Below are 12591 nucleotides of genomic sequence, written 5' to 3' on the forward strand. Positions count from 1 at the left end.
GCGGGGGGGGCTACAGATCAAAACGAAAAACGATGGTTCCATGCTATCCATGTGGGGTTACATGCCCACCAAGTTTCGTGTACCCCGGTCTTTCAGTGTCCCGGGACTCATTGACGGAAATTTGGGCATGCGAAAAATAAAAAAAATAAAAAATCTGACTAAACCTATATTCGCTGCGCGGCGGTCATAATAAATATTCAGGAGTCAGGACCTTTGTATCATCTAAAATATCCCCGTCACCGCATTATTCAGTTTTTTCTGTGACTAAAGGAAAGACTGCTCCCTTATAGCCCACCCACATTATTTCAAGTAGTAACTTAATTTTCCCATGAGGTTTACCATCCAGTACTAACCAAGCCCACACCTGCTTAGCTTCAGTCATTCATCAGCAAATTCATCTTGGTTTGGCTGCCGACCACTGCCCATGGCCATTCACTTTTTGGTCAGCAGGTGGTGCTATAGGTACATTAGATTTTTCTCCATGTTGGTTTCACTGGCTGTAGGGAAGCTCTGATCTGCTGTTTATAGTAGGGGGGCCTATGTGTCTAATTTGGGGGCTTGTGGGATTCGCATGTTAATTTTTGGAGAGTATTATATCTTTGTTCTAGGGGTTCTTAAGAGTAAAAAAAAACATGTCTCCATTTTTTTGAAGGTTTTGAAGGACCCAAATCAAAGGTCAAATTCAGAAAAGGTCAAATTTGGTGTTCTGTCCATAAACCTCACATTGCTGGTATTATAGCATAGGGTTTGGTGCCAAAAAGCAAATATATTCTACAAGGTAGTGTGCAAAAGTGGACCACATAAACAATACAACATTATAAAACATTTTTTCAGAGCACAAAGTGCAGAGATCTCTGTTAAATCAAGTTTAATAGACTTTTACATAGTACCAGCTGAAGTCTTTAAGGCCTTCCTAAGCCTAAGTGTGAAGAAAAGAAAGGGTAAAGGATCAGCTAGACAAACAGACAGGTGTGTGTGTGTGTGTAAGAGAGAGAAAGAGAAAGAGAGACACTACCAGCATGGACGGATTATGAACTTTCAGGCCCCTGGGCCCAGATGTATTAAGGGCCCCCCACTAATTGTTGCGGGGGACATTTTTTAAATTTATTTGATGTGATTTCCTGTATTCTGGTGCATTTTGGGGATGGCCAATACTTTATTTCAATCAGATTCATAGCCTATGTGTTGATATGATGTGTTGATATTGAGGCAATGATTCCATGCAATGGCTTGGGCCCTCTGACTCCTTGGGCCTCTGGGTTTGGGCCTGGTAGGCCCGTGCAGTAATCCATCCCTGACTACCAGTGACAGTTGGCTGTTGATAGCTGGCAGTGATAGAATTTAGAATATCGAATAACTTGAAGCACATAGTGCTCTGTTCTTCATGGTTGGTGATATTAGTGACCTTCTAGCCTTCTACATTTGAGCAAGCACATTTTCATAGTTCATGGTGGCACAGTCTAGTGTCTGAGGTGTGTCTTTCTGTTAGTCAGGTGATGGCACACATATTCTAAAAGAAACAGATTTTGGGCTATGTATCCAGTGGCAGATATGTGTGGACTGGTGAATGACCTATCACTAGAGACAGATGCCAAATTTCTTGTTTTTGTCCATGAGAGAGTATGGAGATGGGTATCACAGATCAGCCAACGATTACATTGTTACAGTGCAGTTATTTTACAACAGAACAAAGCAGTTTGGCACAGGAACTGCTACAAATCCACCTGTAACAGTAAGCATCTGCAGCATGCTAAGATTAGCTACTAGAAATCATGTGAAGCAGGCAGGACTCCGTGTCTTCAGAAAAGACGCGGTGGACCATCTTCTGAACCTGCAGCAACACCTGCAACTGCATCAGGTCCATCTAGAGGGACACTTGTTCAGCAGCAGCTGCTGCCAGCATAGATAAGTGCTTCTTCTGTCAGAAGCAGACAAAAGAGCGTCTTCATGAGGTGTCCTCTTTCAATGCAGGCAACCAACCAAGAACTATAAGTAATTTTGAAGTCAATGACTTTTAACAGGTAGCCAGTGTACAGATGCTAGGATGGGGGAAATATGTTCATATTTTTTGTGTGTGAGCAGCTGCATTTTGTATAATAATAATAATATAATAGCATTGCAATAGCATTGCAATAGTCTATCCTTGAGATGACAAAACATTAATTTCTCGGCATCTGGTAAGGATAAGGACTTCCTTATCTTTGAAATGTTCCTTAAATGTTATGTAGTTATGTATCATCTGCTAAACAACAGGGGCCTCAGTACTGAGCCTTGAGGCACTCCACATTTTACCATAATCTGGGTAGATGGTTTATTATGGACCTGTACAAATTGTTGACGGTTAGGAAGGTATGATCTAAACCAGTGTTTTTCGACCTTTTTTGTGCCATGGCACACTTTTGACACTTAAAATGTCCCACGACACACTAACACACTAATCCTGTGTGAAGAAAAAATAAACATACCATAGCCTAAAATTTCTAATAATACACAGATATGGCCTATGGCTTCTATGCAAGACCTGCTCAATATAACAAGCGCCCTCTGTTTCATTTGTAGGTGACTATATCTAATTTAATTGTTGTTTTGAACTGGATATGTGATGATTCTGTGAATACTGGATATGGGGCCCCCGTTGTACAATGCCTGCATACCACAAATAGTGCAATCATACAATCAATGAGAGTATGTTGTTATAAATTCTTTGATGCAACAGTTGCTTTTCTGGACCAGTGAGTGACATTTGGGTATTTTCTGCGACACACCTGATGATCTCTCACGGCACACTAGTGTGCCCCGGCACAGTGGTTGAAAAACACTGATCTAAACCAAGCGAGTGCTGAGTCTTTGATGCCTATCAAATTTTCAAGCCTAAGTAGTATGTCATTGTCTATAGTGTCAAAGGCAGTGCTGAGGTCCAGGAAGACCAGTATCGATACAAGGCTAGGTTTTTTGAGGGAGGGCTTAATAACAGATGTCTTAAACGACTGCGGTACATGCCCTGATAGCATTGAATTATTTATAATCTAGAGCAAAACATTATCCAGGAAGGGGAGGGCAGTCTTAAGAAGGTGAGTAGGAATAAGGTTTAGTAGACTAGTTGTAGATTTTGATGAGGAAATTGTGGAGGTGAGATCTAATATGTTGTGTATATGTAAATGAAGTAAATGTTGTTTGAGGTCTCATCTGTGATTTTGCTATCTTTCAGCAATGGAGTATGTGTATTTGGTGAAACTGAAACTGGTTATTGATCTTATCTCTAATTGTTTGACATACAATCATAATACTGACATACAATCATACTGTTAAAAATAAGAAAATAACTGTTTTGTGAACTTTATTCAACATAGCCAGTGATTTAGGCTAAATGTATGGTGTTAATTATAGTAAAATATACAAATTCACAAAAATAGGGTTAAAACAGGTAAAAAAAAATGGAGACATACTTTTTCTCCATGTTCAATGACCTCTAAAGACAGTCCAACCACTCTCCAAAAATTAACATTTCAATCCCACAGAAACCACATAGGCCCCCTGACTATTAACAGAAATTTGTAAGAGTTATGGCAAAATCTATAAATTGCCCTCGTTGAAACACATTTAACGTTTTTTAGGCGACAATGCTGTAATATGACTACATGCATTGTCCAACATGATTGGCATGCACATTTCATTCCATCATAGGCATGCCAACCTCTTTTTATAATGTCACTGAGCATTTAATCTAATTATAATTATGACCCACTTCATAACAATGTATGAAATCATTTGGTGAGTATAGTGTCATAGGAATAGTAGCTTACTACAGGAACATCACGTTCAGCTGTACAAAAAGATTGGTTCTGGATACTTTTTGAGGTCTTGTTGATTGGATGATACAATATTTCTTAAAAGTTTTGTTTAGAATTCTGATTGGTTAGTTTAGGGGTTTGTTTTCCTAATGTGGAACTTCGATTGGACGAGTTCCATGTAGGGGCGGGAACAGTTTATGAATGGGAGGGTTTTCCGGTCGAAGTTTAATGGACATCGGAAATGATTACTGAAATAAGCAACAGTGTGCGACGACTAGCCTATGAAAGTGCTCATTCCCCGTTCGTCGAGTTTGGCAGTGACTAAGAAAGCACGCCAAGTGAAGAGCATCTCATTACATCAAACTGCAAATACAGTTTACCAGCATCAGTGCAAATCTTTTGGCTCAGTACAGAGGAATTTGTATGTTTGCTGCAACTTGCAAAACGACACCATAGCCTGTCTGCTAGGCTAGTCACAGCACATATACTATTGTAGTGATTTAGCTTGGTAGCTAGGAAGGGATAGCTGCTTCACTAGTCAAGTGTACCCTTGAATGTGAGTTCTTGTGTCGATTGTCATGAAGATAATCTATCAAGCATAATGACTACTTTGGACAGCCTCTCATAGACTTCAAGGTAAGTGTAGAATTAAGCAATAAGCCCATTCAGTGAATAACGTTACGTGTTAGGAGTGTTAAAACAGAGGGATGGAAGCTATCAAGTGACTAACGTAGGCTATATTGTTCTTGATATGTGGCACTCATGCTTTTCTTAAGCTATTTTTAGGTCCAGTTTGTGAACTTTTTGATCATTTAACGTGCTGCATCTTTTGATGCAAATCAACCAAACCTCTGGCAGTTTTAGATTAACAGACTAGTCTATGTTCTCTTTAATGTAAGTCCCAGGGGTAAGCTTTAGCTATCTCTGTAGGCAACTATCATGATGGTATTTTTTGCCGTAATTATCATGGTGGTCGATAAGTTATACACTGCCAACCTTGGTGTTTGTGACAAGTTCAATTAAGAACTGTCTCAAGCTTTATGCCATTAGAGGATCTGGCTGCATTCAGGGGAAACAGCAGCATCAGCAACAACAACAAAACACCTTATCATTATGGCATTCAAGATGATCACTGAAAATCATTGCTGTTTCCCTGTCATAACTCCTCATAATGAAAGGCCTCCTGTCAGTTTTAAGAAAGGACCATTGAGCATGACCTTCAGCAGACTAATTGTTACCTGGAAAGGCCACAGAAGTGACCCTTAGCTGGAAGGAAATGCATAATTGATTGTGGGGGTTTAGGACCCTTTACAAGTGCTCAATCATGTATTAGCAACAGTGTTTTTATATGACATCCTTTGTTTTTCTAAATTTGTCTATGTGCTTGTGAAAAGATTAATGCAAGTGGATTTTAAGAATTTGATGTGTGTGTGTGTGTTAGAGGTAGAGAAATGGGCACATAACTAGGTCAGAACAGCATTAATGCGGCCTATCAAAAGTAGAACGGGTGGAAGCACACAGGAAAGCATCCTGCCATGCTCTGGGTCTCTCAAGCCTAAGATTGGTGTCGATGGTGGCTAAAAATACTAGCCTTCCTGTGCGTCACATCACCAAATTGATTTTCAATTCATGTCATCCCAAAATCAACACCAGCATGACCTTAAGAAACTCTGATCTAGGTCCATACAGTGTTACTGCTTAGGTTCAGTAAGGCCTGCAGGAATCTATCGGACAGTACCACAAAACCCATGTATTATAGCTTTAGTTTCCATTCGGATCCTTGCTAGATAATTGTAAAAAAAATACTTGTAACTATTGCATAAGCATAACTTGTAGCTATTGTATGAACATGTTTCAAACTTATAAGAGTATGTTGAATAGAGAATATCTTTGAAATGTGTGCTGTAACATCTTTTTGTTGCAGTGAGTTCTAATGTTTTGTTTGCTTTGCCTATATTCTTGGTTTTCTTAAGAATTCATTATGATACAAAAGTCAAGATGGAGCTCCAAAATAGCCTAATGTGAGATGTTTTTGTCACTGTGTAAGTTCTGATCGGGAGAAGAGGTCAAATAGCAGTCATTTCTCATTAAACCTGCTCCCAGCAGCCAGTGGATTATAAAATAGTTAGGTTAGAGGATTAACAGTTGTGCACTAGGTTATAACTGCAGCAACTCAAGCTCAATCATCATTTTATTTCAGTTTTCTCTCTCTCTCTCTCTCTCTCTCTCTCTCTCTCTCTCTCTCTCTCTCTCTCTCTTCCTGTCTTAGTGTTTACATAAGTTCTGACATGGAAATACCCTGGATCGTGCCAAACAGGTAGTAGAACAGGTATACTGACACTTAAAGCTTGGTTGTTGTTTTTTTTTATCAGTTGTTGATCTATTGTTTTTTATGTACTTCCTCTGATTCCTTCCTTCCTTCCTCTTTAAGATAATAATTTACCACAAGATTGCTGATAAGTGACTTTTTAGACTTTTTTATAACATCCCAATTTGTGTTTTCAGTAATAAGTAGTGCTGGTCTGGCAAGTTCTACAAAAAAGCAGTAGGCTTTACTTCTAAACTCTTAGTAGTCTTGCAAACATTCTGTAAGCCTGAAGCCTTGTTGTCTCTTTACCATCAGACTGGATCTGAGGCTCAGGCATGCCAGTCTATATCTGCCCCATACATTTTGAGAGTGGCCATCAGCTGCACATGGCAGCTGGACGGAGAGCCGGGCACAGAGGGTGCAGATTAAGCCGACGCCACACTATATTGGCATAGAGCATTGTTACCAAGTGACCACACTGTTGGCTACATCTGGTTGTTTCAGTTCACCAGCAGTGTTTCCACTTTGTCCTTCACCCAAGTAGTGTTTAATGCTGTACTGTACTGTATGTGACTGTAAAAAGCTCAAGGTTTTAGTCACATAAAGGCCTTCTCACTCAGACAAAGGTGAACAGCATTATCAGTTATGGTGAAGGGAAGTAATTAATGTAATGCAATTAATCTCTGTCCACCATTACTGGCCAGTTTCCCCTGAAGACATCCTGGTTATTGAGCTCATTCTATCGGTGGGAAGTGAGATCAGATTCTTAATGTCCATATTGTGATGGTCTGTTTTCTAGGAAAGTAGCCATCTGAAAGGGTTAGCCAGGCCTCTGTGTCGTCACGGGTCCTTTCATGTAGGGGAACTGTGACTCATTTCTCAATTCTTGACCACAGCCTCATTCAAATGAAAATTGATGTTGACAGTGTACCTCCACACCACAGCTCCAGGCCCCTTGTTTAAGCTAAGCTGGTGGCGTGCCCCAGAGATGTCTGTCAATAGTGAAGATGTCATCATCATCCTAAATTCAGCCTGGCGTTTTTTTTCTTTGGCTGCTAATATTCCGTTAAAACTGAATCAGCAGGATGTGTCATCGAGCCGATAAAAAAAAAAAAAAAAAACGCTGATCACGCAAAGCCTGTCCATCACTGCCAGACGCTCCAAGCTCAGCCGAGATCAATACAGGCGATCACTCTGGACTGCCTCCAGACTGCAGTCGCCAATGACCGGCCTCGGAGCGGCAGGAGCTTAAAAAAGAAAAAGGTTCTCCTTGGCCAGGGGGCCCCATTACTTCTGCCTGAGTGGGCTGTCCTCATCAGAAGCCTGTGTCTCAAGATGCTCCATCAGAGCTGGCAGCCTGATGGTTGGACTCCCTCTAAAAGGAGATGACAAATCACAAGGCCCATCTTCCCATCGTTCTTTTTGTTTTAAGCTCTCTCGCTCTACCTTTTTTCCTCTCCGTTCCTCGCTGTCTGTCGGCCTGTCTGTCTTTGCTCATCTTATCTCAGTTGAGATAAATGTGCAGCCGTGGCATTACGCAAACTCTATCTCTGAAGATTGTGGTGCGGTAAAACGTCTTGTGAGGGGAAGTGAGGCGTGCTGTAATGAAGCCATAAAAGATAAAGCCATCACAGATGCACGCAGTAAGTAGGAAAGAAGAAGTGTGTGTGTGTGTGTGTGTGGGTGGGGGGGGGGATTTTAATACGAAGAACTTTGATATATGAAGACGTCTGTGTACTCATAGCGTAGTACTCAGAAAGGGAAGCGGCATTACAAGCAGGAACGCTTACCACTTCCACTGGTGAGCTCATCTAGAAGCAGGGGTTCACACCCCAGCACCCAGACCATTAACATCCGCACTCATGTCTATCATTGCAGCTTTCATGTTAGAAAAACACATGCCAGCTGAAGGTTTTACCAACAACAAAGTGTGAAAAATCTTTTTTAATAAATGTATTATACAGTTGAGAAGCAGGCATTTGAGGTAAAATGAGTCATAAAGAACTATTTGAATGGCCTAATTGAGAGATGGAAAACATTATTAAGTGGATGGATAGCCATCAGTGAGCCAATCGCCTACATGGTCACGGTCCTGTAGCCTGTTACCTACACCAGTGGTTTAGCACACAGGGAACACGCATGCTGAGGAAAATGTAATCTGTATGTACTTTTGAATGCAAAGTTCTGCTAAAGGCACGTGGAGACACGTAGACATGCATATGTTGACTCGTATGTAGACATGCCCACACAGATCATTTTGTCAGGTTGTATAGCATGTAAGTGTTTTTTTTTTGTATGCAGTAGGCAGCAATTTGCCACCTTATGAGGTTTTAGGCAGCAAGTTTCAGTATCCACTTTCTTAATCGAAAGAGCTTTGGTCGAAATGTTGTGAATGGTTCAACATCTGGAGCATGAATCAGAACGGAGTTGATTCTCTGTCAGTGGAAAAGGACAACAACAGACCTGCAAGCTTTATCAGTGCTACATTGTGCTGCTGTTAAACCTGCTGCTATTAAACCTGCCAGCTTTATCAGTGCTACATTGTGCTGCTGTTAAATCTGCTGCTATTAAGCCTGCCAGCTTTATCAGTGCCATATTGTGCTGCTGTTGCCATTTGCCTCTTAGGTACTTAACATACTAGTTTTCGAACAAAACTCCTTAATGAGTTAAGCGAAATGTTTTCATCTTGCATTGGCCCTTTTGCAGTACTGTCACATTATTCCAGGGCTGTTGTCTCATGTGCCCTGTAGCTGTGCTCAGTCATTGCACGACCTGTCCCTCCTTGTCATCCCTGTAGTGAGACGTGCTGAGTGATGGGACTTTAATTATGATTGGGACCGCTGATCAGCACAGTCATTATGCTGATTATTTCCATATCATTATGCCGCTTTGCTTAGGTGGTGACTCATCATTTTAAAAGATAATGACAAAATCCATCAACGTGATTGAGTTGAGGCCCGCTATTTGCAAAGCTATTTGTTTTGTCCTCCTGAAATATTTAGGTTAGGGAAAATGAAGACACACAAACATGCTGTTGTTGTGTAGACCGCATTACAGAGTTTTCATTCTTACTACATAATCATAACAGCCCTACTTACAAGACATTGTGGAGTAGGATTTGTTGATTAATAGTTGCCGTGGTGAAAGGAGCTTGTGACTGACCTCTGAACTGGTTGAGTGAGGTGAGTGGAGTAGGCATGGAAACACGTTTAGCAGATTTTGATAAACTTGTTTTGGTTGTTGTGCTGCAAGCTAAATTGTGTGTTCGTCTGACACCTAAACCAATAGCTACCTTTGGCAGGATTCTGAAATAGAGGCACTGACTCCTTATATAAACAATGTCCACTGTAGTTTACTGTTCTGCCTGTTTGAGTTCAGGGGCAACCGTAGGCCAAACGCTATTCTCACCTAACCTCTTCTTTCCCCCCCATCCTCATTCTCTGAGATGGACCACAGCTGCAGACATTTGTAATAGTGACTGCCACAGACTCCCGAGCTCCCTCAGTCTGGGTGGACACTGCTGTCCACTGATGCCTGACCCTGTTCCATTGTGGTTCAGGTGGTTGGTGGCACCGTGTCTCAAGTTTCTATTAAGAATGGGCAGGGCAACTAGGCTGCATGCAGTGGCACAACAACAGTGTACTTCACAACAACATACAACACAAAGTTCAAGAAGTCACTTGACCTGGAAGTCACTTGACCTGGTGCACTGGGTGTCCCATAATCATGTTTAGGAGTATTCTGAACATCGTGGCCATGTAATTTCCTCTTGACATAAAGCGCAGTCTATGGGCTGCACTCGGTGAAAACAAAACCACATGGTTGTATTTGTTCATTGAAAATGTCAGAACTATTCTGATGAATTCTGATTACATTTGATGACGACTAGATTGAGTGAGTGGCCCTACAAACTCCCAGCAGGCTCGTAGAAAAATGACCCAACTAAATGGCTGAATGTTCTGTGTCATTTTTAAATTCAATTCAGTTGTCCATGCGTTTGTTTTCACCGAGTTGTCTCAAACCGGAAATGGCAGCAATGTCAAGAATTAGAGTGTCAGGTTGTGATGGTTTGAGATGCATGCTCTTTGGGAGTGTGATATAAAAGTTATATAGTGACATTAACAATAGACTCAATGAGCTTTACAATGCAATGCCTAAACTAGTAAGGCCACATTATTATATATAAAAAAAATAGATTTGACTGATAAATATACATCTTAACTATCGGTATCCACTTCTTCTAAACAACAAAGTATACCTACCTCCACTTCCTCACATTAACTTCTGCAAGCCAGGCTAGGTCTGCCATATGTTTGGTGCTTGGTTATACTGGCATACAGTATATTTTATCAAGTGGTTTCTCTTTAACTTATTTGTAATGTGTTATTTTTTTAAACGGACACATTCAAGAGGAATACTGCCTTTACCTCACGCAGAGGCTTTTCTGAATTTTACTTTGCATAGAGTAAGACTGTACCTTTGGGCTCATGCTAGTTGTGGACAGTCCACTAGTTGCTGCATCAGTAACAGTGTTATGTAAATACTGTCAATCAAGCAACAACTGGCGCCAGCTCTCGCTTCCTGGTTCACAGTGCAGTGAATTTGGCTGGCAAAATGAACAAATTTGCCTTTGGAAATGGAATGGAAAGATTTGGGTAAAGTCCCTGGGATTAGTATTCAAACTTCTAGAGTGTGAAAACAGTTGATTAGCTGTATTGGGCCAGCAGTGAAATTTAACCACCACCATCACTGACAAAAGAAAGAAGTTGTGCTACACATGTGCTACACATGGCCTCTGGAGTTGTATTGCTTCAGCAAACACTATTAAGGTGAGTGTTCCAAATGTCGTTAAAAATTAATTTCAGTTGAGTGAATCACATTTTTCATGCTTGGATGTGTTGTTCTGGTGGTTTTGGTACATTTGGTTTTATTGGGCCATCTGTACTTTCAGTGTGCAGTGAGAGTCGTTTGGCAGTGGTGTGCTGGTTATTACTCATTTAATGTTGAATTTAGGGGAACTAAGCTGTGAGACACGCTTTTTTTTTTTAAATTTCATTGCAATCCAACATAATGTCAGAGGCAGTTCAGACCCTCATAATGTGAAACAAGCCTCATGAAACTGTTATTGTTTGATTTTTTTTAAAAAGTCGCAGCATCAACCCAGTGCAGCTGCATCTTCAAGCCTCAGTGGGATGAAGCCTGGCTCTGTGGAGATGGTGCTTGTTTAATGAAGTATCCAGCTAAAGGATTATTTTCCTCTAATGAGCTGCTAATGAAACTCCAATTAGAGTAATAGGACTCCTCTGGCTGAAATCAAAGTGTGTATTTAATGCAGACATGTGCCTGCTCATTAGTGACAAATGCATTTGTCTACTGTACAAACCAGTTAGATCTGTGGTGCATAGGTAGGGGAAACTGAAGTTTTGGTTTTACTGTTTTCCCGTCTAGTTTTGTTGTGTTTCCATGATGCTTACAACTGTCACAACTTAAGCAACTGTCATACGTCACCATGTGAAAGCACCGTGTGCCGGGGCTCGGGACAGTGTTATGATGTGTTGTCACAGTAACAGGCCCTTTTTGCTCAGCACGACTCTTGTTTGGGACCCATTATGCAAAATGTGCTGATTGCTATTTCAGCATGAGCAACAGAATGCCTCACACAGAGCCCATGTGACTGCTGTGACTGCACCCGCGCCAGCACAAGCACAGAGCCAGCACCTGCAGACCCACTGCACGACCTCCAACCCCAACCAGGTGCTTTTGAGGGGGGTGAGGAGGGATCCACGTGTCGTGGTGTGCAAACGATTGGTATCAAGTGCAATGCAACGTGCAACACTGAGTGCCAAGGGCAATGAATGGTCTATTTACACCTGTGTTTGGAATGATCGGTTACGCTAGATGCCTGTCAGGTAGTCATATGTTATAGGTTGTTTATGATGTAGCAGAACACTGACAGTGGCTGTGCTACAGTTTTGGATATGGGTCATCTGAAACAATGATTTTGTCTCTGATCGCTGGTGAATGTTGGCTGTTTTGTTTGCTAGTGAGCACGGTTGCAGTGTTAAGTAATTGGTGGATCTTATTTCTGAAGCGGTCATCCAAGACCACTCATTAGACCTCAGACAGTCACTCCACTCGTGACTTTCACGTAACAGTGGCTTATGTTTCCGTGTTTGCTTGAGATCATCTTCCTAATGTTTCCTTCTTCTCATAGGCCTGTCTAGTCATCCTTTCTCCGTGACCCTGGGCAACGATGGACACCACACCAGAGGAGGAGCCCAACCCAGCTGCCGTGGCAATGGCCAAAGCTCTGAGTCCGCAGAGCGAGTCAGTAACCAATGAACTGCAAGAGCTGTCGCTTCAGCCTGCCCCCAACCTGCTGCCCATTAAGGAGAGGAAGAATGGTGAGTTAAGTGTGACATCTTCCTTGTCCCTCTGTCTCACCCCTCAACACGGTAAATCAAATTGAAGAGCCCTTTTTGGCACAATTAA

At 41.5% G+C, this 12591-nt stretch overlaps 1 protein-coding gene across 3 annotated transcripts in view; it reads left to right on the forward strand.

Annotated features, from left to right (window-relative positions):
- The first annotated feature begins 4043 nt into the window (after positions 1-4043).
- Positions 4044-12591, forward strand: part of mrtfaa (myocardin related transcription factor Aa) — a 46098-nt gene continuing 37550 nt past the window's right edge. For 2 of the 3 annotated variants that reach the window (XM_076265614.1, XM_076265617.1), the window contains exons 1-2: positions 4044-4427; positions 12314-12503. In XM_076265614.1, the coding sequence (XP_076121729.1) occupies positions 12353-12503 (151 nt within the window). In that variant the 5' untranslated portion in view covers positions 4044-4427; positions 12314-12352. Of the gene's footprint in view, positions 4428-10536; positions 10929-12313; positions 12504-12591 lie in introns of those variants that run through there. The other variant, XM_076265616.1, reaches the window with a different exon arrangement.

Source organism: Alosa pseudoharengus, unplaced genomic scaffold (genome assembly GCF_046254945.1).
Source record: "Alosa pseudoharengus isolate Yale_2024_CS ecotype anadromous, Long Island Sound unplaced genomic scaffold, YU_APseudo_1.1 YU_APseudo_1.1_scf_4, whole genome shotgun sequence".
In the NCBI taxonomy this organism is placed as follows: domain Eukaryota; kingdom Metazoa; phylum Chordata; class Actinopteri; order Clupeiformes; family Clupeidae; genus Alosa; species Alosa pseudoharengus.